The sequence below is a fragment of the Vipera ursinii genome (assembly GCF_947247035.1).
Source record: "Vipera ursinii genome assembly, chromosome: 1".
NCBI lineage: Eukaryota > Metazoa > Chordata > Lepidosauria > Squamata > Viperidae > Vipera > Vipera ursinii.
Window position 1 is genome coordinate 17139621 of NC_139512.1, and position 27889 is coordinate 17167509.

The following is a 27889-nucleotide window of genomic DNA, read 5'->3' on the forward strand; positions in this document are numbered from 1 at the left end:
TCAGACGAAAGCCTGACTCGGCAGGGCTGGCCTGGTGTTCTGTGGGCAGGGGGCAGTTTTCACCTCTTTATCAAGTGGGCTGGAGAACCTGTGGTCATTGTGAGGAGGTAGCCATGGAAACCTCCCCCCTCCATTTTGATACGGTGATGCTCTTTTTGGGCTGGGACAACTCTTCAGGGAAAGAGTTATCTCTGCGGCTTCTGAGGGAGGGTCCCCTTTGGCCGGACCTCTGCTTACGTGTCACATGGGAGGGAGAGAACAGCAGCCCCCGATCTGGTTTGCATCTTCTCCCTTCCTTCCTGAAGCTAAGCTGGGTCAAAGGTTGGCAGGAGGCATCTGGGTCTGTTCCTTTGGGGAGCACCCCCAAGGACCAACTACCCCGTGGGCAAAATTCTCGCCGGAGGCCCAACTTGTCTCCGAACTACAGTTCCCAGCCTTCCTTGGGAAAGCCCGTGAAATTCCAGAAATCGACCACAAAGGAGGTCTCGGCGTTTCTTCACCGCCTGCTACTTTTCAGAAAAGGGCGAACGGTGGACTTGGAAGCGTCGGAGGTGCATGTTTACCATTTTCTAGCCCATAAAAACATTTTTCTGGGTTGCAGAGGGGCTTTCTTCTTCGCTGCAGGTGTGTTTTGCACACAACCACACTCACACCCATGTCCATTCCCTTTGGGAATTGCTGGCGTAAGGCGGATTTGGGTCAGAAACAGCCCTGCTGAGGAAGGTGTTCGTCCGCTTAGGGAGGGCTGTAATGTATTGGGCTTTGTCTTACTTAAGAACAGGGCTTTTTTTCTCATAGAACGCTCAGAACGGAGTTCCGGCACCTTTTTTGGATGGAACCTTGTAGGGTAGGTAAGGCGGGTTATATGACATGTGTGAGTTCCGGCACCTTTTTCTTTTACAAAAAAAGCACTGCTTAAGAATATCATGTGGGGTTAATTGCTGGAAGGTTGCTTAAGCAGGGAAGCTGGCTAATGGCTCCCAGCTTCTCAGATAACCTGTCTCCAGCGCTGCCATTGGCTGCTTCTTGGGCGGCAATAGGTTGCTTTAAACCTATTGGTCGCCACCTAGAGGCCAGGGTATAAATTGCTGCATTCACAGCCCTGTTTCTCAGTTCAAGTTCTTTGCATTCATCCTGCGGAGCAGGGGTCCTCAACCTTGGCCACTTTAAGACTTGTGGACTTCAACTTGCTGGCTGAGGAATTCTGGGAGTTGAAGTCCACAAGTCTTAAAGTGGCCAAGGTTGAGGACCCCTGCCGTGGCGGAATAGACAGAGCCAGTCTGATGTTTGAGGCAGTCTTTGCTCTGCCCCCAACCCACCCTCTGGCCCTAGACGCAGGTCTCTCGGAGGAGGTGGAAGCAGCCATGGTCGAGTGTGTGGCAGACACAGATGGACTCCGCAGACCCTGTGGCCGGACTCAACTCCTCCTTGGCCAGCAGGGTCTTCTCCTCTGCCTCGAAGCCGAGACCCAGGGAGGCCGAGTCTGGCGCCTTCTTCTGGGGGTCAGCAGCGTCCTCGGGGGTCTGTGCAGGGGACAGGGGAAGAGTAAGCCCCGGGGTCTTCCCCACCATCCAAGGGGTGCCGTCCTTCCACTTGCCCGGGAGCCCCGAGCAGTTCTGGAAGACCTTTGCCAGCTCTGCTCCGGGAAAGCCGAGGAAACCAGCCAGAATTCCCGGCCTCTGGGCATCCTGGGCAAAGGAATCCGCCACGACACTGGAGCACGTCCCCAGCCCTCAGAAGACAGGATGAAAGCTCCTTAATGTCACCACACGCGGACGGGCCGAACCGTAGCTTCAGCTGGGAAACTGTGACCAGCCTAGGCCAGGCCAAGCCTGGGGATTTCCAGAAGCCCAGCACTCTGACTGACAGGCCATCAATAGATCTACGTCAGGGATCTGCAACCTTGTCAACTTTAAGACTTGTGGACTTCAGTTCCCCGCTGGCTGAGGAATTCTGGGAGCTGAAATCCACAAGTCTTAAAGTTGACAAGGTTGCAGACCCCTGATCTAGATAAACCAGATCTACATATTGTGCGAAGGAGACACTCAACAAGCCAAAAAGGGAACAAAAAGATGAAAACAACTTCCCCACCAGCAATCAAGACCCAGATGAGCATAGAGTAAGTCCGAGATTTAACAGATCAAAAACAGGGAACAAGGCCCCGCTCGAGAAACTGCCAAACCAGCCAACATTAAACAGCCCAACGAGAGCGCCTCTGAGGCCAGCCCCATTGACACTGGCAGGGCGAGACTCTAGAACAGGGGTAGGCCACCTTGGCTCTTTTATGACTCAGGGACTACAACTCCCAGAATTCCTGAGCCAGCCACGCTGAGGGGGAAGGGAGAGGTTTCTATATGGAGTCGTGCTGGCTGAGGAATTCTGGGAGTTGAAGTCCACAAGTCATAAAAGAGCCAAGGTGGCCTACCCCTGCTCTAGAACATCAACTGAGAGCAAGACCCCACTCCCTTCTGGCACTGATGGTGTTACTTAGTTGTTACTCAGTGCCAAGGACCCCACAGTCCTCCTCCTCTACACACACACACACACACCTTTCCTTCTAGCATGGTCGTGTCATGAAACCCACCCAGCTCAGAGAGCAGCAAGGATCCCCGCCTAGTTCAACCCTCAGCTATAAATATTCTCCTTTATCAATTTCCCAGCCCTCCCCTATGGAAATGCAGAAGGAGCAGCCCAAGAGAAGCAAACTCTGCCTGGGGCATTGTGAACCCACAAAACCTAATCTTATTTGGGGATCCCCAAGAGCCACAGGAAGGCTGCATCTGCCACAGCTGTCCCGTCGCCTGGGGCTGGGGAGGAGGAGGAGGGGCAGGGGGCACCGCGTGGGCTAGAACAGGGGTTGGCAACCTTGGCTCTTTTATGACTCGTGGACTTCAATTCCCAGAATTCCTGAGCCAGCATGACTCCGTATAGAAACCTCTCCCTTTCCCCTCAGCATGGCTGGCTCAGGAATTCTGGGAGTTGAAGTCCACGAGTCATAAAAGAGCCAAGGTTGCCAACCCCTGGGCTAGAAGCCGCAAAGGACGCTTGGTGGGGGGATCCGTGGGTGCAACGAAGCGCTCTCAGTGACCTTCTTGGAGGAATTGCGGATTCTGCGACTTCCAGAGCAGGGGTGGGCTTCATCCACCACTCTCCAGAGCCCCCTCCCCTGTTGCTCAGCCCCCAGAACGCTGCTGCTCCTCCCTACCGTATCCAATGGCCTCTTCATGACATCCCACCACAACACCGCTGGCCGTTTGCTGTCCTCACCAGTAGACCCTGAAAAACACACCCGGACAAGTGAGGGAGCAAGTCCAGGCCCAGGGCAGCCCCCAAGCTCAGCCCCCACCCCACCCAAGACTTGCCCACCAGCACCAGCCACACCTGCCCCCCCTTCCCACCCAGCTGCTTCCAGGACACGGGAAGCCCCCTCTTGGCCCTCAGATCCTGGGGGGTCCTTTGAGCAGGCAGGGGCTGCACCAGGGACATTCTAGGTGTCAGGGTCCCTTCGTGGGTCCCCACCTGAGCCACTCTGGTGACACCCCCCCGCCCGCCCCGATGCTTTTACCAAATCCGAGGAGAACTGGACCGACCAATCTCTGCAGCCCTGCCACTGTCCTTATTTGTGAAACCTAAGGGCTGGAAGGGGCCTGAGAGATCATCTACTCCCACCCACCGCCAGGAACCACTGCAGCAGCCTCTCTCTCTGGCTCTTCTGCCCCTCGGAAGGTTCTTGACCAGGAATTAGGTGGGGGGCCTCGAGTGCCCCAGAGAGAGTCAGGGACCCTCTTGTAAAAGGCCCCCCAGGGGCTCTATTTGGGCTTGAGGCAGGCGAGAGGTCCACCAGAGCCCACCTCTGCGGAGGGCCCCTCGCCAGCCGCCCTGCCCGCCTGCTCACCTCTTAGGCCGCTGGCCAGGAGCCCCACGGCCACCGTGCTGAGAGTCCCCAAGGCGCCGTAGTACAGGTAGGAGATGGCATAGAATTCGTCCGCAAGGGCCGGCCTGCAAGGGGGGGGCACTTGGTCAGCTGCCTTGGGAGCCACCAGATGCCCCCAGCCCGTGAACCTCAGTGCTGCCACCCCCCACCCAGCCGGGGCCCTGAAGAGGCTGCCTGGGGAATTCTGGGAGCTGAGGTCCACGAGCCTTAAAGTCGCCAAGGTTGGGGGTCCCCGGGATCGCAGTCCCCACGGATTGGAGAGTGGGTGGAGAAACTGGACGGGAGGGGCAGAGGGGGTCGCCCACAGAGTGTGCCAGTCCAGCTTCGAAACAGGAAAGCCTGAGGAGGGGACCAAAAGGAGATCCCTGGAGTGGGAGTGAGGGGGGGCTCCGAAGGGGCCAGCTCAGCCCTCCCGCTCACCTCTCTGGCTGCTCCAAGGGGGGGCGGGGGGGCAGCGGCCCGTAGAGCAGGGTGCCATTGGCCCCCTGGGAGACGTTGTAAAGCGGGCAGAGGTCTGCGTGGGAGGGCAGGACGCCCATGGTGCTGGCACTGGGCGGGTAGAGGGTGCCCCCCACCGCGACCCAAAAGGAGAGGAGGAAGCCGACGGCAAGGCCGGAGAAAACCCCCTGGAAGAGAAGAGGGCATTCCCACAACCATTTCTGCAGTGCTTTGCCCAAACCCAGGAAAAGAGAGGCCCCCCATTCCCCCCCCAGCCCCCCAGGGGCCCAAACGGACCCTCTCCTGGCTCCGCCCTGCAAGCCCAAGAGCCCCACCTGGAGGACTCTGGATCACTACCCCCCCCTCCCCCCCCGCGATCTTGCCTTTGTCTCCCCCATGGGAGCTGCCCCCCCCTTCCTCTCCCCCTCTCCCCTCTACCTTCCCGGTGGGGGGGGAACTCACCAAGGTGTTGCAGGTTGGGAAGAACATGCCCAGGATGAAGGCGCCCAGGAGGGGCCCGCTGATCACCCCCATGACCGTGAAGGAGCCCTGCCGGAGAAGCACGGGAAGCAGAAGGGGGGGCCCGGGGGGCTGAATTAGCAGGGCCCTCACTGTCCATCCGAGACCCTCCCCCCCAGGACCCACAGGCTGGGGACTGGGATGGCGATAGGGAGGAGGGGGTCTTGTGGGGGAAAGAGAGGGGCTGCACCCCTTCAGCCCCTTGCCCAGTCCATTCACCCAAAGGTTACGGGGGGGGGAAAGGTACGGCCTTCATGGGTGGGGGGGGGTCATGCCTCAAGGGTCAGGGTGCTTCACCGCTGCCATCCTTGCATTTAAGTGTTCACAAATGGCCCCCTGATCCAGGGTGACCTTCAGAGAACGGGAACCCCTCCCTCTGAGCCCCCTCTGACCCCCCCCCAGAAGAGAGCTGGCATTTCTGGGGGTGGGCAGGAGAGCGATGGGGTCCAAACAGGGCGGAGGAGCGATGGGGGAGGGAGGCAATGTGGAGCCCACCATGAGGGAGGGGGGGCTCTTTCCGGTGGGGGGGCTTAATTTCCAGGAAGAGTTGCCTTACCTGCAGCACGCCCCCTCCCAGCAAGGACGAAAGAGCCGCCACTGTGATGCAGGCAGTGCCGTAGATCAACGCTAGAGGCCAAGAGGAGACACACACCGTTCTCAACCGAAAGCAAAGGGAAAAACTTTGTGTGTGTTTGTGTGTGTGTGTGTGTGTGTGTGTGTGTGTGGGATGGTTTACATATGTGTGTGTGGTGGCCCATTTAGGAACAAGTTTGTTAGTCTCAGAGCTTCCCAAGGAGCCAGGAACACTGCAGATTTTCAAATCCCAGAGTGGAGGGCACCTTAGAGATCATCTAGTCAACCGTTTAATGTGAGATACAACTGAGCATCTCTCTCTCACACACACACACACAGACACACACACACACACCACCGTCTGTCTGAAAACCTCCAGGGAAGGAGAGCTCCCCACTTCACGTGGCAGGCAGTCCCCCTGGCTGACGGCTCGCACACCCAGGCGCCTCTGCTTTTCACCCAGTGCCCCAGTCCTGCCTCTCCTCCCTCCGGATAGGGAGGCTGTTATCTTATCTGCCCTCTGACAACCCCTTGTCTGCAGGCAAAAGGTGCCACCAGCGCTCTTTCCCTGGCACGGCATAGAGTCAAGATACCAAGATGAAGTGCTAGCACCACTCGGCAAGGCCACACCTGGAATACCTGCATCCAGTTCTGGTCACCACGATATGTAAAAAAGACTCTGGAAAGAGTGCAGAGAAGAGCCACTAGGATGATTGGGGGACGGGAGGCTAAAACATACGGAGAACGGTTGCGGGAATTAGATTATGTCTGCTTTAAGGAATAGAAGGACGAGGGGGGACAGGATAGTAGCCTTCCAGTATCTCAGGGGCTGCCCCAAAGAAGAGGGAGTCAAGCTATCCTCCAAAGCACCTGAAAGCAGGACAAGAAGCAACGGATGGAAACTCGTCAAGGAGAGAAGCAACCTGGAACTAAGGAGAAACTTCCTGACAGTTAGAACAATTAACCAGTGGAACAACCTGCCTCTAGAGGTGGTGAATGCTCCAACACTGGAAGTTTTTAAGAAGAGACTGGACAGCCCCATGTCTGAAATGGTGTAGGGTTTCCTGCCTGAGCAGGGGGCTGGACTAGATGACCTCCAAGGTCCCTTCCAACCCTGTTATTCTGTGCTCGGCTCCGTCCCCAAATTAGGGTGTTTCCAGGTGACCTCCCCTGGCCTCACTCCAGAATCTAGAGGGGGGGGTCTCTTAACCCCCTGGGCCTTAATGCTTGCACCCCTCCCTCTCCTGGTTTTCCCCCCAGAGAAAGGGAAGGTTGGGGCTCCCCCTTTCAATGCCACTCACAGAGCCCCTTGGAGACCAGGGCGAGTTTCCGTGGCGTCAGGCTGGGCATGTTCGGTTTGATCAGGTCCTCCACGGTGACGGCCGCCATGGCATTGATGCTGGTGGAGGCCGTGCTGCGGGAGAGGAGGGCGAGAGGCCATCAGGTGGGGGGGGCAGCCTGCGGCTTGGCAAAGCCTCTGCCCTTCACACCGGAGACCGACCTCAAAGTGCCGCTGTATGCGCAGGCCAGGAAGAGGCCGGGCACCCCCGGGCAGCTCTCAAAGATGTCCAGCACCAGGTAGGGCATGTACTGGGGACGGAGAAGAAACGGCAGCCGTGAGTCCGAGAATCCCAAAGCCCCCCTCGGTCGCAGGGCAGAGAAGGGGAGACCAGCCGAATCCTCGGCTGCCCTGCCCTGCCCGGGGTTCCTCCTGGCTTTGGGGTGCAGTTTTGAGGCAGAGGAAAGACAGGGAGGGGGCCTCAGGGAGGGGTCTCTGCAAAGGGGCAGTGGGAGGAGGAGGGGGGGCTGGGCGAGGTCTGAGGCCTGGTGGGGTCTGTGAGTGGCCGGGTGAGGCAGGGGTTGGCAGCCGGGGTGAAGAGGTTGCCCCCACTGCCTGGCCTTCTGCCCTGGCGTCACTTGTGGTCTCGCACCCAAGTCCCAACTTGGCCGGCCTCTGTTTCGTTCGGGGGGGCAGCAAAGCCCCCTGGCAGAGGGAAACGGCTGGCCTTGGCATCCGCTCACTCTTGAGCCCCCAGGATCCTCCCTTGAGGCCTCCCCCTCCCCCCAAGAAGGAGAGATGGGGGGGAAAACCTTCTGCCCAGGTGCCCCCCCCCCGCACCTGGCTGCCCTGCTCTGCCCTTGGGGGATTCACGTCACTCTCCTCGCCTTTCCTCAGCCTGCCCAAGCTCCCCCCACCGGCTTCCCTGCCCCGCTCCGCTGCCCCCCCACCCCAGTGAAGGGGCCATAGTACCTGGTCAGGCGCTGAGATGTATCCGGCCAAGAGCGGGTCGCAGTCCTTGTAGAGTGCAAACATCACAATGCCACAGCCCACTGCGCTGGAGACGATGACGAAGAGCCCCACTTGGTTGATCAGGAGGGCCCTGGGGGGGACGGGGGGGCAAGGAGAGAAATTAGGCCCAGGCGGGAGGAAGACGGCCCTCGGTCAGCGGGCAGAGCTGGCCGGAGGGAGGGAGCACTGCTTTCCCTACACACACACCAGGTGCCCTGGGGGGACCCCGGGGGTCCAGGGGCCAGAGAGTCTGCCCTGGCGTGGAAAGGGCCCGCTGGGCACCTGCCCTCGTTCAGTCTCGGGGTGCCGGGGGAGAAGGGGGGCATTGCACACCCTGCCCACCGTGACCCGGCCCCAGGATGTGCCCCCTGCCTCAGTGGTACCGATGCTGCTCCCATCAGCCCAGATGTGGCAGGTTCTGGGCCCCCCCTCCCCCAGCAGAATGCCCACCTGCCCAGAGTGGACCCACAGGACCTTCAGAACCGTGAGGACTACAATCTTAAAATTACAAGGCTCGTCAGATACAAGATGGGCAGCATAAATGAACAAAATATAAACAGATAAATAAAATTTTGCAGTGGCCCAGAACGTGCCCGAAGGCTCCAGTCAGACTGGGGGGGGGGCAGCCGGGAAGAGAGGCACTTGAAGGCTGAAGGGAGGTTGCTCCCCCTCCCCCTCCCCCTCCCTCTCCCTCCTGCCTGGTGACCCACGGCCCAGAGCGCCTGGCCTGGAAGGAAAACAAGCCTTTGTGGGCAGAGGCCGATAGCCCCGTGACCCCCCCCCCCCCGGCAGCCGGGTGGCGGAGGGGGTCCTGCAAGGAAGGCACAGCCAGCGGCCGCCTGTGTTTGTACAGTCAGGCGGAGGAGGCAGGGGGGGCACTGGGTGGGGCCGGCCACCCTCCGCTGACACCCCCAGCAGCAGCAGCAGCATAGATTGAAAAGGGGGGGCAGCTAGAGGCGATAAGGAGGGCTGCGCTCACTCCTCCCTGGGCAGACGTGGCTGGCTGGCCTCCAGCCACGCCACCCGGGCCCTGCCACAGCCCAAAGCGACGGCAAACGGGGGGGGCACCATGCTCGGCTTCCCCCCCCCCCACCGCATCCTCGCTGTTCCCGGAGCCGCCCCAGTCAGGGCTGGCAGGGGGCTGGTGAGCCTCGAAAAATTCCCTGAAGTGCACGGGGGGGGGCCCTCAGCCTCCCCGGGTTTCGGGAGAGCCGCCCCCAGCCTCCTTGGGGCAACTCACAGTTTGGCCTCCTTCTCCGTCTTGCAGGCCACGTAGCGCTGGACCTGGGCCTGGTTGACCCCGTACATGGAGAGCCAGACCAGCGTCCCCCCAAAGAGGAAGGTCCAGAAGGTGTAGCGGCTGCGGGGGTCCAGGCTGAAACTGGAGGGGGCCAGAGAGAGAGAGAGTCAGGAGGAAGGTGCGTCTCCAGGGACATTTAGCAAGCGACAGGTGGCCAGACCTCATGAAGTTCTGGACAAGGAAATGGGGGCTAGTGGGGGAAGTTGCTGCAGCCTGAGATTTCTTAAAAAGGAATTCAAACTTATTTCTCTGAATTTCAGGGGTGGGTTTTTCCCCGCCATTGGAAACAAAAAGATCTAAGGGGTCGCCCCGAATCCCCCCCTGCGGCAGCTCCACCTACTCTCCCAGGTTGACCCTGGAGTGGTTGTGGGCGATGGACAGGACCTGCCCCGGCCCCCCCACCAGCAGCGTCCCCTGGATCAGGATGGCCATGAAGCCGGAGAGCATCACCAAGACCTGGAAGACGTCCGTCCAGATGACCGCTTTCATGCCCCCCTGGAAAAGATGGGGGTCCCGGGAGGTCAGCCAGCTCCTCTGGGGCGCCCCTCGGGGCTTTGGGCGAAAGGCTCCCAGCAACAGCGGGGGAGGAAGCGCAGATGCCCAGGCCCCTCCCGCAAGCCTCCTTGGGGGGGGATTGGAGGGAGGGGGTGTGCGAGGGCCAGACTCCCCTTCGACTCACAATGGTGGTGTAGAAAGTGCAGATGGAGCCGGTGGAGAGAAGCGAGGCCCAGATATCCAGACCCGTCACTGGGGAAAGGAGAAAAAGAGAAATAGATCTTTATTCAGGGATTCTCCCTTTTTGGCCCCCAGCGAGTCCGCCGGCTTCACCTGGAAGCAGAGAGGCAGAGAAAAGAGGATGCCTCTTCCCAGGGAGGGGCTGGGGGGGCACAGCTTCTCCAAAGTGGGTCAGATCTGGTGGAGTTGAGCTCCCCCCCCCATCCACTCTCTGACCTTCACACAACCACTTCAGTCAGCCCACAATCCATGGAGAGAGAAGCCGAAGTAGCATGGGGGGGTCTGTCCCTGGGCCAGGACGGCCCCTGGGTCTTCAGCTGACTGATTGGGGGGACTGGGGGGGGCTGTGCGAATCCCAGCCCAGTTCAGAGCAGCGGAGAGGAGAGCAGGTGGGACTCACCTTGGTTGAGGATCAAGGCCGGGGCGTAGATGACGATTCCCGTGTACAGCACCTGAGGGAGGGAGGGGGAGGTGCAGAGCCCAGCAAGGCTTTTAAGACCTGTGAAGCTGCAGAGGGAGGGGCTGGGGGGGAGGTGATCCGTGCTGCCCCCCATCACCCCCCCCACACTGGCTTGTCCACGAAGGCAGCACCTCAGCCCAGCAAGCTAGGCAGCTTCTTGGCCTGCCAGGCTGTTTCTGAGCAAGTTCCTCTTTCTGCCCCCCCCTGAATCTTTCTTTACTGTGGGGGTGGGGGACCCCAAAGGGAGCCACCGATGGTCAGGGTGGAGACCCTCCTGGGATTTTATCCGCTTCAGCCAGCTCTGATCCTCGCATCTTTCAGGCTGTGCAGCACGCAAGACCACCCTCTCAAGGGGAGGGAGGGATTTGGGGGGGGGAGGAAGGGGAGAATGCCCACCCAGCCACAATCCTTGGCACTTACCGTGGCGATGATGTACTGGATTGTGCCACACAGCCGGACTTTCCTGGAAAACCGCAGCTCCAGGTACTGCCGGGGAGAGACGGACAAGGCAGAGTGGCAGCTGAAATCTTCAGAAAGGCCAAACCTTCCAGGAAGGGTCTCATGTTGGGGGGAGGCAGGGGGGTGCCGGGCATCAGGCATTTGGGCTGCCCCAAACATGGGACAGGCCTTAACTTGAGGCCAGGGGCTTCAGGATCCTGGAGTGGAGACACTGGGATAGAGAGCAAGGGGTCCCACAATCACCCTCTCTCCCCGCCCCCCCCCCAGTAAATACCCATGGAAAAAAGGGGCATGGCCTTCTCAAAAGTAGGACACCACACACACACACACACACACACACAGACACACACACAGAGAGGCAGATTGGAGCTTGGAATCCCTGCCCTTTCACCCTTTGCCAGTGACGGGACGCTCATCTCACGGAGACCCAAAGGTGGTTTTTGAAAAGGCAACTGGATGTTTTTGCTTTTCGCCTGAAGACTTTTCGCCTCTCATCCAAGAAGCTTCTTCGGTTCTTCAAGGAAAAGCAATAAAAAGTCCGCCTCTGGGCAACCCTGATCCAGAAGAAGGAAAGCTCCGTAGGCATCTCATTGAGAGGGGCGAGAATGAATGGTTACATTGGGGGGGGCAAATATAGTTAAAACCGCATCCCTTGGGGGGGGCGGGGAATGGGTTTCAAAGCAATTGTCTCAACCCTCGTTTTTTAAAACAGAAAATTGGAAGAATTCCACGGTTAAGGAAGCCCTTCAGTCAGCTGTCCCAAAGGAGCTTCTCCGCCACTGTCGTTAAGCGGATTACCGCAACGGAGGGGTGGGGGGGTTGAGCTTCCCCCTCAGCCAGGCCTACCTGTCAGGGCGGTCGTTGGGCAGGGGCAGAGCGAGAGCAAGAGGACAACGGAGGGAGGAAGCAACGGCCGGAGGGAGGCGGCTGGGGGGGGGCCGAGGGGTTCAGACGGGAAGGGCGGCGACACGCCTGGATTCGCGGGACCGTCCCCGCCGAGCCGAGCCGAGCCGAGCCGAGCCGCGCAGGGCTGCCGGGACTCGCGCCCGCCGCCGCCCCCCCGCCGCCCCCTCCCCTGGGGCGCAGCGCTGGCGGGGCTGCGGGGACGGGGCGGGGCCAGCCGGACCCCCGACGCCCCGCCCACGCCGCCCGACCCCCCCCCCGATGGTCGGCTGAGCGCTGGTCCGGCCGCGCCCGCCCCCCGCCCTGGGAGCCCCTGCCTGGCCCGCCGCTCAGGGGGCCTCGGGGGGGCGGACTCTGGGCCTCCCAAAGCCCCCCCCGCCCTCTGCAAAGGGATCCCTACAGGAGGGGGGGATCCGCCAAGGGGCGCGCCTCGCCGCCCCGCCCCCCCCCAGCACCCTTCCCCAAAGACCGACTCCGCCTCTGGACGTTTGCTCCCCGATAAGCCTCTGGCAATCGGACCCTGCTGATCCCCTCCGGCCCAGCTGATCCCACTTGATCCCAGGGGCTCAAAGGTGGACGCAGAGCAGCCCCCTCCCTCCCCCCAGGGCAGAAGGCAGCCCCAACGCCCCCCCTCGCCCTCAGTCAGTGAAGGCAAATTGCTTCAGCTCAGAGGCTTCCTCAACCAGGTCTCCCCCCCCCCTGCAGCGGGGGGGGGCTCTGCCTAAAGCCCAGGAGGGGCTGCAGGGAAGGAACCCTGGACCTGCCCGCATCTGCATTTAGAGCCCCCCTTTCCTCATTTACAGACGGGCCCCCTCTCTGGATGGCCTGGGGGGTCTCTCTGCCATGCCTCGGAAGGGCAGCCCCACCCCAGCCAGGCAGTGGGCTTGCGGGGGCAGCAATCAATTGGGCAGAACCTCAAGGCTGGGCGGGGGGGGGGGCAGGAGTGGCAGGCCGGTTTGTCTCCAGGGTTGCTCTCTCTTCCCCCCCCCGCAGCCCCCCACCTCTGGGCCTGCGCCCGGGAAGCCCTTCAGTGCTGCTCCAGGGGCAGAGAGGTTGCTGCAGACGGCCTTCGTGGCAAGGCCCAGTGCCCAGCTGAGGACCCTCTGGGCACCTTGCCCCATCCTCAACGGGGGGGGGGGGGAGCGCAGGGAGAGCCCTGGCAGGTGGCTGGAGGACTTTTGCATCCCTGCCTGGCACGTTGAGGAAGCCTCTTCCCGGGGTCCAGCCACATTTGGGGAAGCGGCCCCAGGCGAGGGCAGGGACAGACCAGCCCCAAAGCAGGCAGAGGGGATCCCTTCCCAGCCCCCCCCCAGCAGGGCTTTCTGGCACGAGGGCCCCCCAGCTCTGCAGCCTGAAGAAATGGGGATTCGGCAGTCAAGATCCTTCCTTCGCTTAGGTGTCTGCAGCACTTCTGAATGGACGGGCCAAATGCAGGCAGAAGGGAGAAAACCTGTTCAGACGAATGCAACCCCCCCCCACCCCCAGTACCCGAGCTGGGTCTCAGCTCCCATCATCCTCAATCCATCTATTTGTGCACCATGGGAGTGGAATGCCAGCCACAGCCAGAGGGACAGAAGCTTTGCTGCCTGAGGGGGGGTGGGGGGGTGCAAGATGGATGCCTTGGGGGGCTCTCAGAGGCCTTTATCAGATCAGTTCTCTCCCCCCACAGACACACACTCCAGCCCTTTCCCCACCCCCAGGACCCCTGGGCTGCTGGGCCCACAGGCTGCCTCCCGCCTGTCTCTGCAGTCAGAAATCTCTGGGGCTGCAATTGGGAGTGATTGCCCAACCTCTGGGGGGGGGGGCTGCTCAAGTGCTGGGGGGAGCAGCAGAGCCACAATGGAGCCAGATGACCGGGGGGGGGGGGGGGGGGCTGAAAGTGCCAGTTGCAGACCTTGTTCTAGTGCTTGGCTCAAACAGCCCCCCCTCCCATGTGGCTGAGAGAGGAGGCAGCAAACTAGCTGGTGAAAGGTTATCTGGGGGGGGGAACCTTGGCTGGCCAAGGCTGAAACCTGAAGGGGGGTGGGGGATTTTAAATTCCTGCAGGAAAAGGGCTGATTGCTTGGAGGGGGGAGGGGGGACCGGTGCCCTGGAAGTTACAGAGAGTCTCCTCTGCAGAGTCCCTGCTGGGGCTCCAGAAATTGCAGGGGGGGGCTTTCAAGGACTCCCCCCACCTCTAGCTACCCTTTGGGGTGTCTTATTATGAATGGCCTCCCCCACTGCTGACATTGCCTATGGGTGAACCCCAAAAGAGGCACTGGGGGGGCCACTTGGCTATAACCCGGGGGAGAGTCAGGGAGGGTCAGACAGGTGGCCTCTTTCTCCCCCCCCCCAAAAAAAATATAAACCAACCTGGGCAAAATATCTCCAGGCTTCTTGGTCAGCTCTCCCACCCTGCCTTACTTGCACAGAAGCCGAAATGCGGTTGGGGGAAGGGGGAAAGTGCCAGCCTGGCCATTTCTGCCCAGATTGGCACGAGACCCCCTGGGGTGCCCAGGGCCAGGCTGCAGCAGCGGGGGGGCAGGGGGGGGAAGAATTGCCCTCCTGAAAGGAAGTCCCTTCAAAGAGCTCATTTCCGGGTCCTCTCTGCTGTTGTGGGTGTGCAAGTGTGGTGTGTGTGTGTGTGTGTGTGTGTGTGTCCCACCTGCCTGGGGCGGCAGGCCCAGAAGAAGCCCCCCCCCCGTTCTCTGGCTTGCTTGGCGATGCCAGGGGGCACAAAGGCCTGAGCAGGCGCGAGGTGCCCAGGGCTGCCGGGGGAAGGCGAAAGCTGCCATCCAACTTCCTGGACAACCGAGAAGGGTGTGCTTTGTGTGCCTTGCTCCAGACCCACAATCGCACACCCACAAAGGCTCCAGGCTCCCAGCAGCCTTCAATGCCACGGATGCCTCTGCTCTCCGAGGGGAGATAAGCTGGGAAAACATCTCCGCTCTTCCAGGGTTATGTGTCAGCGGCTCAGCCCGAGAGGGGGGGGGATCCCCAGTGGGTGAAAGGCAGCCAGACCTTGGGGGGTGGGCAGCAGCCCCCTCCCCAGGCCAGGGTCCTCCGAACTCCCCAGTGATGAACTCTGACCCCCAGGATTTAAGAAGGGGGGGGCACCAACTAGCCAGCCTTGCCAGCACAGACACTACGAGCAAACCCTGCTTACGCCAATAGCCCAGCTTCTCCTGGATCCCATCAAGCTTCGGGGGGGGGGGCATTTCCTGCTCCCCGGCTCAATATTTACCCTCGTGTTGATCTTTCAAGTTTCCGAAAACAATTTGCGTGTCTTGCTTTGCCAGCACGAAGCCATAGTGTGCAACTTTGAGGGTGAAGAGAGTATTTGGTAAGCCTCACAGAGTAATCTTGTGGTAAGATGGGCAAGTAACAAATTTTACAAATAAATAAAAGTAAATAAATACTTCGATCTATTCCAGCCCTTCCGTTCACGCCATCCTGGGCCAACCCGCCCCAGGGGAGCTTCCTGCAGCTCAGAGGGGAGCCCCCAGAGGCCAGCCGTGACTCTCCATCCCTCCGCATTTGTCTGGCACCACCAGCAAAGGGAAGGCCCTGGTTAGCCAGCCTGGAGGTTGCACAAGGTGGACACGGCTCCTGGTCCCCCAGTTTCCTCTGCCACCCTGGGGTGGCCCCGAGTTCAGCCTGCTAGCCAGAGATGCCCATGTCTGGGGCAGAGAGCCCCAAATGTCATCCCCTGCCCCAGCTGAAAACGGGACACGGTCCGGCCACTTTGGTGTACTGGTTAAGGCACCCGGCTACAAAGTAAGAGACTATGAGTTCAAGTTCTGCTTTAGGCATGACAGCCAAGTGGGTAACCTGGCCAATCACCAGGAGACGGTGAGTTCTAGTGTCCCGCCTTAGGCACAAAAACTGTCTGGGTGACTTTGGGCCAATCACCAGGAGACGGGGAGTTCTAGTTCTACCTTGGGTGTGAAAGCCGGCTGGGTGACCTTGGGCCAGTCCTTCTCTCAGCCCAGCCCACCTCACAGGGTCCTTTTTCTGAGGAAAGCGGGAGGAGGAGGAAGGCGTGTTGGAAATATTTATTGCCTTGAGTTATTTTGTCAAGATAACAAAGGTGATAAAGAAAGAAAGAAAATAAAGATAAATGAGTCGGCTCCACTTCTCCCACTCTGCTCGCCACCTTCCACAATGAAGCCTCAGGGAGGTCTCCTAATCCAGGGTTAGGCAACCTTGGCTATGCCGGCTCAGGAATTCTGGGAGTTGAAGTCCAGGAGTCATAAAAGAGCCAAGGTTGCCTACCCCTGTGACCTGACCCCTACTCCGACTTCTCCTGTTCTGGGTTGTGAATGACACCTGTGTGCGTCCCTCTGAACAGAAGCTGCATTTAGAAATGTGCGGGCTTTGGCTGCACCCATATTTGCCCGTTTGGGGTCGGTGCAATTCCCTCTGGGACGCTCCCCCTGCAGAAACAAAGTGGTTTTGGCCAGAGGATCTTCTGGGGGGGGGGAGCTTGGAAAGAGAACTCGCCCAGTGGGACAATCGTCACAGTGGTTAACCTCAAAGTGGCACCTTTTCTGCAGAGATCAGCACAAGCCGGCAAACACCCGCCAAGGCTGACTTTTTCCTGCCTCCCCCCTCCCTCCCTTCCCCTGCCCCTCGGCCCCTCCCCCGGAGGGCCCCACGGAGGAGAGGAATCAGGACCTGCCTTTACTGAAAACTGGCAGGGGAAGCCCCTCACTGCATCTCTGGGGGTTTGGGGGATCCGTCCTGCTAACAGGCAGAGCTCTAGGCCCAGCTGAGCTCCCCCCGACAGCCGCTCTCAGAGCCCTGTGGCGGAAGATGGCACAACCCCCACCCCGGGGCAGATTCCCTCCTCCGAAGCCCCCTCCCTGGTTCCAGAGTTTTTCCACTGGGGGGGGTCTCTGACTTGCCAAGGCCTTCCCGAATGTCTGGAATAAAAGGGTTGGCTGGCTGCATTTCGTTCCTTGTTATTAATTTATTCGTTAAACTGGCTGACAATACAAAAAAGTGAAAACATCCACAGTGTGATTGTTGAGGAACAACAACATCACACACACACACACACACCCTGAGAAAAACAGCAAACCCAATAAGCAGGAACAACAAAATAAGAAAGGGGGAAAGGTGCTGCAATGAAGCCAGGAGTAATAACCCAATTCAGCATTTTCCTGAACCCCGGCAGGCAGGCAGGCAGGCAGGGAGGGGCCCGCCTGGCAGGGCAGGGAGGCCATTCCAGGGCACTGGTGCCCCCCTTGAAGCAGTGCCTCCTAGCCCACCACCCTTCCTTTCTCTGGGAAATCTGGTGTCTGTGGCAGCTGCTGTCTACGGGGTCCAGCAGGCTGGCCCAGTTCCCGGGAATGCCCTCCTTAGCTTGTCTGCTGACCAACCAGCCCGAATCAAACCACCTTCTGATGGAGAAGCCGTCCCAGGTGGGCCCAGCCCCTTTTCCCGGGGTCAGAGGTGAGCCGGCCTTGGAGGCTCCCGGTTGATTCAGAGAATTTACAACTCGGAGGGAGGCTTTGGTGAGTGTGTGTGTGCGCGTGCGCGCGTGTGTGTTAATTGGCACCTTGCCTTCTTTACTGCAATCTCTCTCCGGAAAGAGGATTAAGCACCAGGTGAATAAATCGGTGATGCTGGAAGCTTCCCTCCGTTTGGGCCGTGCTGGAAGTGGCTTCGGCAGCCTGGGGGGCCAGGGAGGGGCCCTAAAAGGGCTGAAGAGGACCCCACCTGGAGGCAGCCCGGCTGGGTCTGCAGGGGGGTGGTGCTGGTGGAGGTGGAGAAGAGGGAAGGAAAACAGTGCGAGAAGGAGCCGAGCCTCCAGAAGAAAAGGGGGGGCTGCTTCCAGGACCCAAAAGAGGAGGGGTCACCCCAAAGAAAGGGAGGCCTAAGTCCAAAGGGAAGGGGGAGGACGTGGGGGTTCAATTCATGGGGCAGGGAAATCCAGCTGAGAAATCTCTCTCCCCGAGAGTAAGAGAAATTGGCCTGGGATCCTAACCAGAGGTATGGATACCAAATTAGAAGACCCCCCCCCACCTCCACGCTACTGCATGCTGCCCCACACTTTCTTCCCCATTTATCTGTCAGTTTTCATGTCTGGCTGTTTTCATCTTTTTTACAATATCGTTTAAGCGCCCCAGAATGTGAGAGCAAGTGGGGGGGAAATAAATTTAATAAAAAATATTCAGAGACGGGACTCAGATTTGAAACACAAGCCCCCCCCCCCCCAACCATCCCCTGCTCTTTGAAGGAAAGCAGGGCCACGCAGCTTTTCCCCGGCCGGCCGGAGCCCAGCCCAGCCGCCCCCCTACCTCGTAGGTGCTGGTGAGCCCCAGGCGGTAGAAGACGGGCAAGAAGAGGCCGGCGGTGAGCAGCGAGTTGAGCAGCTGGCCCAGGCACATCCAGAGGAACTTCACGCCGTAGCGGTAGGCCTCGGCCGGCACGCCCAGCACCTGGATGGCCGACATGAAGCTGGCGGAGAGCGACAGGCCCACCGGCAGCGCCGACATGGCCCGGCTGCCGGTGAAGAAGTCCTCGGGGCTCTTCTGGCCGCCCCTGCACAGCGCCTGGAAGAGGCCGATGCCCGTGGAGACCAGCAGCATCAGGCCGAAGACGCCGTAGTCCCAGAGGCCGAAGCCCCGCGGCTCACCTGCGGCGCCCATCCTCTTCCTCTCCCCGCGGCGGGACGGAGGAGAAGGCAGCCTCGCCTGGAGGGGGGAAGCGGGGGAAGGAGGGTTGGGGGGGGGACCGTCCGAATTCAGAAGACCCTCTTCTCCTCCTCCTCCTCCTCCTCCTCCTCCTCCTCCTCCTCCGTCAGGCAGAGGGAGAGAAGCTCCGGGCAGAAGATGGACAGACGCGCCACGGTTGAACTTTTCTGAACGGAGCAGAGAGTCCCGCTGACTTCTGGGCCGGGAGGCGGGGAGGAGGACGGCTCGGGACCCCTCGCAGAGGGGAGAAAGTCCAGAATTGGGGAAGGGCCAGGAAGAGCAACGGACGAATCGGCAGGACGGACGGGACGTTTAGAGGAGAGAGGGAGTGAATAGAAAGAGCTAACAGGCAGCGGCTGATCCGGGAGGGAATAAGAGAGTGGCAGGAACCGGGGGAACTTGCCGCGGCTGCCCTGCTGACCTGCCCGGAGCACCTGCTCTGTTTGACCGGCTCCCTTAACGAAAAGCCGGGCACCCGTGGATCCCCTGAAGCGAAGGAGGCGCGACCGGCGAGGGCAGGCGGGGCGCGCGGGCAGGAGCCCCCCGAGGGCAGAAGCCGGGAGCTGCGCGCGGGACTCGAAGCGGAGGCCAGCCGGGCGTCGGATGCGCGGCGGCGCCTTAAGAAGCGCCGGCCGGAGGGAGGCGCGGGGCGGGCGGAGACCGGGAGGCAGGCGCTGCCGGCGGGGAGGGCTGGGTGGCCGGGAGGGGCCGCCTCGCCAGGCGCAGCCCCGCCGGAGGGCAGCCTCGGGCTCCGCGACCGGCTCCGGACGCCCCCGGGGCCACTCGGGCCCCGCCCCGCGGGTGGACCGCAGCCCCCCCCCGCCAGATGAGCTTCGTGGTCAGTGACGCCCGCCCGGGTCAAGGAGCGCCCTGCGACGCGGAGCCCCGGAGCCGCCTGGCCAGGACGGGCTCGGAGAGAAATGGGGGGGGGGCGGCGCTGAGGAGAAGCGGCCAGGCGTTGGGCGGGGATCTTTGGGGGCCGCTGGCCAGAAAGGGGGATCCCGGACAATGGACGGGCAGGGACCCTGAGGGGCAGGAATCTGAAGCCAGCGGCCGATGGAGTAAAGGAGGCAGGGGTTGGAACAAAGGAAAATGTGATTTTTGTAGTACAGGCTGTCCCTGACTTACAACGCTTTGTTGAGTGACCGTTCAAAGTTACAACGGCACTGAAAAAAGTGACCTGACCATTTTTCACACTTACGACCTTTGAATCATTTTTGCCATCAAAATTCAGACTCCTGGCAACCGGCTCATATCTATGACTGTCGCAGCATCCCAGAGGGGTCACGTGATCCCCTTTTGTGACCTTCTCACCAGCCAAGCCCTTGGGGAAGCCAGATTCGCTTAATGACCGTGCAACTAACTTGACGACTGCAGCGATTCACTTAACAGTTGTGGCAAGAAAGGTCATAAAATGGGGACAAAACTCACTTAACAAATGGCTCGCTTAGCGACATAAGTTTGGAGCTCAATTCAAGGTACTGAGATTCAAGGTACTGGTAACGGTGTTTAAAGCCCTCCATGGCATGGGGCCGGAGTACCTTAGGGAACATCTGCTGCCGGCATCAAGCTCCCTGCGCCCTGTGCGTTCCCACAGAGAGGGCCTCCTCAGGGTGCCACCGATCAGAGAATGTCGATTGGTGGCCCCCAGGGGGAGATCCTTCTCTGTGGGCGCCCCGGAGCTGTGGAATCAGCTACCGGTAGAGCTCCGGATGGCGCCCGATCTTCGCTCCTTTCGTCGCGATCTTAAGACGTTTCTGTTTGTTCAAGCCGGCCTAGCCTGATGGGGATTGGTGGGGTTTTTTATTTTTGGTGTCTTAATTTTAACTTGGTGTTTTAGAATTTTATTCCAATTGTTTTAACTTGGGCAATCATTTAATCTTTTTTTAATGTTTGTATTTAGTATTTTATTCTGCCCTGTGAACCGCCCTGAGTCCTCAGGGAGAAGGGCGGTATACAAATATTATTAAATTAAATTAAATTAAATTAAATTGTGGTCGTAATTCGAGGACTTACCTGTAAAGAGCCTTGGTGGAGCAGTGGGCTGATGCCTCCTTAAGTAACACCAGCTGCCTGCCATTAGTGCAGGTTCGAGTCCCACCAGGCTCAAGGTTGACTCAGCCTTCCGTCCTTCCGAGGTAGGTCAAATGAGGACCCAGATTGTTGGGGGCAATTAAGCCGACTTTGTAATAATGCGGCTTGGGGTGTGTGTGTGAAAGCCCTAATAAACAGGCATATACATAGAATGAAGGCTACTGCTAAGCACATTGGTTTGTGCTTCTTAGATTGTAAGCCGCCCTGAGTCTTCGGAGAAGGGCGGGATATACAGTAAATGGGATTTTTTAAAAAAAGCAAGGATGCTGAGAATCCCATTATTAAAAGCACATCTGTGGCTTCTCCTTTTGGGCTTCCCAGGTGAACTTTTTAAAGTTGGGGCGGGACCACAGCCGTGTTTGAGATGCACCTTATCCAGAGGCTGCTCCTGTTCAGTTATCGAGGGGGGGGGAGACAGCAGAGAGAAATGGGGAGAGGTTGTGCAATGGGGGAGGGGGGTAGAAAGGAGACGCAAAGAAAAAAGGGGGGAGTGTTTGGAGAAGATTTGACAGCTTTTTTATTATTATTTTAATTTTTCCATCGTGGAAGAGAATATTTGTAGCTCAGGCCTGACTTCTGGAATTCTTAGTGTTGGAAAGGAAGCAGGGAAAGATGAAATCTTGGGGACTAGTGTCCTAATTTGAATAAATGCTTCCCACTGGGTTTATTTGTTATGACAGCTAAACAACAGCCCCCACCACACCCCCAGATTCAGGGGGAGCACCCGATGAACCTGCACAGGGGGGGAGGAACTGCCAGAAGTGGGGTGCCCTTAGCTCTCCATCTGTGACTGCAGGATTATTCCAGAATGTTGCAGCTGCAGAAGGCCAGACCGCCCTCCCCCCCGCTAAAACTCCTGGGCTGTCTCCCCACCCGCACGAAGGGGCTTGGTTTCCCCTCCCAGAGGTCTTCCAAGAGGGGCTGGATGGTCATTGGTGCAAAGGAGTTCACTGGATCCTGCACTCATTCGGGTGGACTAGATGATCTCTGAGGTCCCTTGTCTACGGAGATTCTCAGTCATCTAGGTCATTCAAGGTGCTGGTGATGACCTATAAAGCCCTAAATGGCGAGGGTCCAGGATATCTGAGGGAACACCTGCTGCCAGCATCAAGCTCCCTTCGTCCAGTGCGCTCCCACAGGGAGGGCCTTCTCAGGGTGCCGCCGGTTAAAGATTGCCGGCGGGTAACACCCAGGGATAGGGCCTTCTCAGTGGGGGCGCCTGCCCTTTGGAACCAGCTGCCAGTGGAGCTGAGGACTGCCCCCGACCTCCGTTCATTCCGCCGGGACCTGAAGACCTGGCTCTTCGAGCTCTCTGGCCCAGGCTGAGAATTTTTTAATTTTTAATTTTAACTGGGTTTTTATTTTTCTCAGGGTCTCATTTAATTTTTTTTAACTTGTTTTTAACTTTTGTATTGATTTTCTTTTAAATATCCTGTAAACTGCCCTGAGTCCTTCGGGAAAGGGCGGTATATAAATCTAAATAAATAAATAAATAAATAAATACTTGACCCACAGGTGCTTTTTTTCCATTTGGCAACTTTCGCTTCCCATCCCAGAAGCTTCTTCAGCTCTGACTGGATGGTGGGAAATGGAAAGATTTATACTCCTTGCATTCAGCTGCTCGTTTGCCTCCTTTCGGAGAGTCCCTTCCTGCTGTCTGCTGAGTCAAGATGATAAAATACGCCACAAGGAAATGTGAGGAGGGCCTGGCCAGGAGCCCATGTTTGACTGGTGATTCCTTTCTAAGGAAATAATTATTGGCAGATTAAGACTCAGCTCAGCTGTGTTTACTCGTTGGTCTCCTGGCCTGTCTCGGCTTGGGGTTGGACCAATCAGAGGAGGGGTCTTGGGACCCACTGGGAAAACCCCTGAAACACAGGCCCAGCCTGCAGTGAATTCTGTGCCTGAGCTGGCATCCCGGGCAGGGGGGTGGGGGGGTGCTTAAATGCCACTGGCCTAGAGCAGACCCCTACACCATTTCAAGCAAGTGACTGTCCAATCTTGTCTTAAAAACCTCCAGGGATGAAGCATTATTCACAACTTCTGGAGGCAGGTTGTTCCACTGATTAATTGTTTTCATTGTCAGGAAATTTCTCTTTAGTTCCAGGTTTTTGTGTTTTTTTTAATCCCATTTATATCCCACCCTTCTCCGAAGACTCAGGGCAGCTTACAATCTAAGAAGCACAAATCAATGTGCTTAGCAATAGCCTTCATTCTATGTATATGCCTGCTTATTAGGGCTTTCACACACACCCCCAAGCGGCATTATTACAAAGTCAGCTTAATTGCCCCCAACAATCTGGGTCCTCATTTTACCTACCTCGGAAGGATGGAAGGCTGAGTCAACCTTGAGCCTGGTGGGACTCGAACCTGCACTAATTGCAGGCAGCTGGTGTTACTTAAGGAGGCATTAGCCCACTGCTCCACCAAGGCTTCTCTCCTTGGTTAGTTTCCATCTGTTGCTTCTTGTCCTGCCTTCAGGTGCTTTGGAGAAGAGGTTGAACCCCCCCTCCTCTTTGTGGCAGCCCCTCAAATATTGCAACACTGCTAACATGTCACCCCTAGTCCTTCTTTTCACTAAACTAGATCTACCCAGTTCCTGCAACCGTTCTTCATATTTTGCCTCCAGTTCCCTAATCATCTTTGTTGCTCTTCTCTGCACTCTTTCTGGAGTCTCAACATCTTTTTTTATATTTATATTTATTTATTTTATTTTATTTTAATCCCATTTATATCCCGCCCTTCTCTGAAGACTCAGGGCGGCTTACAATTTAAGCACAAACCAATGTGCTTAGCAATATTGTGATGACCAAAACTGGATACAGTATTTGAAGGGTGGTCTTACTAAGGCATTATAAAGCAATATTAACACTTCACCTGATCTTGGTTCTATTCCTATTCCGAGGTCCCAACCCTGTTATTCCGTGTTCTGAAATGAGGCATATTGGAGTTTGGCAGAACATTGTTTGGTATGCAAACTGTAGAGAACCAATTTGGTGTTGGGATTAGGAATCAGGAGGCAGTGATTCCACTTCTGCCTTGGGCACCAAGCCAACTGGGTGACCTCAGGCTGACCCTTCTCAGGAGAAGGAAATGGCAAACCACTTCCAAATAACTTGTTGAGGAAACCTTGAAAGATTTCTCCAGAAAGTCACCAGAAGTGTGCAAATATTCTTCAGGTTGGGAGGAAAAGAGGGCAAGAGCAGAAGAGAGGGAAGTCAGACCCTAAAATAATGACAGTCCTGCACCTCCCATTGCTTCATCACTGGAGGCTGGGTAGCCATGTGCCTGGGATGGTACGGGGTCTCCTGCATGAGCAGGGGGTTAGGCTAGAAGACCTCCAAGGCCCCTTCCCGCTCTGTTATTCCCTGCTTGGGGGCTGCTGTGGGGCTCAGGAGACAGGAGGTGGAGAGCCATCAGCTGGGCCAGCTTTGAGCTTCTTCGTAGTCCTTTGCCCAGGACCCTCATCTTGGTGAGAGAGCAGTCGGGGGTGGGGGGTGGGCTCAGTCCTTTCTGGAAAGCCGGTGGATTTCCGGATCCAGGACCGTCTTGTCCCTGAGTCACCCCTGCCTCTCCTCTTTCTCTTTCGGCCACGGTGGCTCCACTTTTCCAGTGTCCTTTGTGCCTCGCCCGCCTGGTCAGGGTCAATCAGGCTTCTGCACTTGGGGACGGGGAATCCACAGCCTGCCACAACTTCCTCTTAATTTGAGAGCGGGTCAAGATTCCCGCAAAGCGGGAGGAGCAACGAGGGGCAACGTGTCACCAAGGGAGGGGGCTGGTTGCCTTCTTAGTCCACCTGGAAGATTTGCGTCCTCAGTTGCGCAGCATCTCCGTTGAGGAAGCAAAACCTTTCCGGGTCTCTGATCCTGCTTCTTGGAGTCCACAGCCACGAGGGGGAAGAGTCCTCCCCCCTGCTTGGGGATAGGCTCCCCAGGTAACACCCGGGCGGGAGGTGGCCTTTGAAGACAGAATCCCATTCAGACGTTCTGCCTAATTGTGCCGGTAGACTTCTGCCCCCTGTGGCTGCATGGAGCTGTGATGGCGCAGGGGTTAGCATGCAGGGTTGCAGGCAAACTCTGCCCACTGTCAGCAGTTCAATTCTCACGGGCTCAGGGTTGACTCAGCCTTCCGTCCTTCCGAGGTGGGTAAAATGAGGACCCAGATTATTGGGAAGGGCAAATCTGCTGACTCTGTAAACCACTTTGAGAGGGCTGTAAAGCACTGTGAAGCGGTATATAAGTCTTAAGTGCTGGTGCTGGTGCTACAGCGCTGGAGGAAAGGCAGAGGATCTGTCCACCCTGAGGTTCCTCGGCGAAGAAGAGTGATATCTGGACAAGGCAGACGGGCGTCTACCACAACTCGCCGCAGCCAGCCTGCCACAGGACGAGAGTTACACTATTATCACAGAAATAGCGGAACAGCATGACTAAAGAAAGGGTGGCAAAGGAGGGACTAAATTAAATGGGAATGGCAAAAACTAAAATAATTTTTTTAACTATTTTAAATAATTGAATTGTTGAATTGTCTCGCAGCCAGTTGTCCTGTGGCGAGTTGTCCCGTTCCATCCGGGAGGAACGTGAGAACGAAGGAGCGGCGAGAAAGAGCTGTGGAGCGGGAGGAGCCACTCCCTCCGCAATCTGTTTCAGGGGCTTCTGCTGGTGGGGGGCAGCCTTCCTGGGGTGGGGACGCTTGGACGTCCCGGGAGTCCCTCGGGTGACCCAAAGGGGAAAAGTGCCTGGGAGGGAGGGGGGACGGGTAGCTCCCTTCTGAGTGGGACAAAACCGGCCACCTGCAGATCAGACGGGCTTTCGAGGGACGCTGCTGATGACCGAGTTCCAGGGCAGGGTGGGGAGGCGGAGACCCCCACAGACTGCGACCCCCTTCATCTGCTGCCCCTTGGAAGGAACAGGAGCGCCGGGGGGGGGGGCTGGGAAGCCCAAAGTAGGGCTGCAGAACAGCAGGCAGGGAGGCGAAGGGGCTCCGGGCGAGAAAAGATGGGAAGGATCCAGCTGCTGGCTGGAGAGGTGGCACCTTGGGGGAAATCTGGGGACTTTGTGGCTTGTGGGGAGGGCGTCTGGGGCGAGGTGGCTGCCTGCCCAAAGACCGGCTGCCTTAAGGCGTTTTGGATCAGAGGAGGGGGAGGAAGGCACGACTAGGACCCCCCTTACTTGGGACAAAGTTGGGGGGTTTGAGAAGGAAGGGGTGCCTGGGAAGAAGCAGGGGAGGCAGCAGGCAGAACTAAGGGGGAGCAGTCCCACGCCTGCCCCCCAGGGGATGCAGGACGTGGCTGGCACTCCTGCAAACTGCTGGGGCCAAACTGGTGATCGGAACAAAAAGGCTGCGGTTTATTCCAGAAGAAAAGCAAGAGGGGAGGATTGCATTGCACGTACACAATGTCTACATCTCTGTGGAAATTTGTGACCCGGGGGTGAAAACCCTGCGGGAAGCATCTGGGGATAAAGAAATAACACACGGCTGTTGTTGTGTGCTGCACACCGGCCAGCCCAGCCGAAAGCCTTTCCTGCGTGCATCAAAGCCCTCCTTGAAGGAGGCGGCTGGGCACTGGGTGAGCCGGTGCCCACGGCGCCAGGCCAGGGCTGCAGGGCTGCTTCGGCCGGCTGGGGACTGAAGGAGAGGCTGGCACCGGTGCTGTTTCCACCCGGGGGGGGCTCCAGAGAGAGTCTCCAGTCCCAGCCAAGAGGCATTTCTTCTGCTTCAAAGGGGCATCTGCTTATGCACACCATAAAAGGGGGGGGAATCAAACTATTGAAAACGGCAAGGAGGTAACAGGCAGCATTGTCAGACCTGTCACAAACTTAAACGTCTTAGCTCCATTTGTTGAGAAAGGTATAGTTTTATTAAAGATCAAGTATACTACAGTATTGCATAGCCAGAACTGAGAATCGTGCGCCAAAATCTCTAAGTTCTACTTTTCCTTCCCTTAATTGCCTCCCATCACTGACCCCCACCCACCACCCGTGTCCAATCAGGTTGAAGCAAGAAGTTTTAAGAATGGTCCCTTCAAGGGTAGTTGGTGTGCAGCCGCCTTCTTCTCCCAGCCAGGTGACCTTGAAGCAGCATCTCAGGGAGATACAGAAATACTTTCGCTTTTCCCCAAGCATCCTCCCCTCCCCAGAGTTCGTGGTAGACTGTCACCGCATAGTAGTGAAGCACAGAAGCAAGCTTAAGGGGGCAGCTGACAAGCAGGGAGAAAGTGAAACTGCTTAACAAAAATAAAGTCCAACCGATCAAAACCCACCCCCAATAAATAAATGGATTAGGATGCAAAACAAAATAGGCAAAAAAAAAAAGTAAGGCGAGGGTGAAGGTTTGTTCTCCGAGCTGTGGGCTGGTTTCCAAACATTTCCTTATCAGACTAGGTAACATCTTCAGCAGAGTTTAGGAGACGTCAGTGTCGGTGTTCTTCTGTTTATTTCAGGTGTGGGTGTGTCAAGTGAGGGCCTTGTGAGTCATTAGCTTCTGCTATGAGGCCTGATATGGGGGATCCCATCGGGGGGCCTTGCACTTGCTTGTACATTTTCCGAATGAACTTGAAGTGTGTTGTGTTGAGGCATAGATCCAGGAGTTTCATGATGGTTTCTGTGGACGTGGCATGCTCTGTGGTAGCCTCCGCTTTGTGGGTATGGTGTTCGGTGAGGAGGTGGTGTATGGTTTGTTCAGCCAGGTCGATGTCAGGTGAAGAGGGCGGAGATGTTGAAGGTGACCATGATTTCTTCCTTGGTGTCACTGCTGCTAACATCGGATGTTCTTGCTTTGACAACAGATGGAAATGCAGCCATTTTCCTCTATCGCTTTTACAGTTCGTTGCTGCTGGGAGGGAGAATGTGGATGAGCGTCCAGCTGGTCATAATAACTCAGCTGTGGGAACCCAAGGTTATTAGGTCCAGAGTTGATAGAAATTTGGCGGGCAGGAAAGATGGGGAGAAAGCCTGCTTCAAGTTAATTGGGGAATATGATTTATGACTGTTAATTGGAGGAGGGAGTTGCACTTTGCTACTTTGCATCCAGGGGAGAGGAATTCAGTTTTTGGCTTCAGCTATGTAGTGCCGATACTTTGTTTCTCGAATGAAAGATTCTTTAAGGAAAACAATGCCTCGAAGTCCTTTTGATGAGATTCATCCGTCAGAACCACGACGCTTGGTGTGTTAGATGTATAGGAGAAATTGTTCTGGGGAGTTTAGTTGTTGACCAGGTGTCGGAGTTTCCTCTGCAGGCTTTTTGCTAGTGTGTACTTCGGTGTTCCAGGTAGAGACACAACTGGACGTTCTTGTGTATTTGGGGGAGTCCATGGAACCTGGGTGTGGAGGAGTCTTCTGCTTGCCTGCGCTTTCTCTCTAGGGGTGTTAACTGTCACAAGACCCTCACTTGACACACCCACACCTGAAGCCCTTCTAAACAGAAAAACAACGACACCGACATCCCCCTACACTCCGCTGAAGACGTTACCTAGCCTGGTAACGAAATGTCCGGAAACCAACCCACA

At 57.6% G+C, this 27889-nt stretch overlaps 1 protein-coding gene across 1 annotated transcript; it reads right to left on the reverse strand.

Annotated features, from left to right (window-relative positions):
- Positions 1-1328: 1328 nt before the first annotated feature.
- SLC5A5 (solute carrier family 5 member 5) lies at positions 1329-27145 on the reverse strand (the record flags this gene model as incomplete). The annotated part of the gene is made up of 18 exons (XM_083352070.1): positions 1329-1688; positions 3206-3276; positions 3896-3999; positions 4355-4560; positions 4835-4921; positions 5448-5518; positions 6766-6878; positions 6966-7054; positions 7716-7845; positions 8995-9135; positions 9395-9549; positions 9734-9801; positions 10190-10241; positions 10670-10735; positions 17896-18291; positions 18713-19316; positions 25882-26112; positions 26922-27145. The coding sequence occupies 18 exons, from the start codon at positions 27143-27145 to the stop codon at positions 1329-1331; spliced, it is 3168 nt and encodes a 1055-aa protein (XP_083208196.1).
- Positions 27146-27889: the final 744 nt, after the last annotated feature.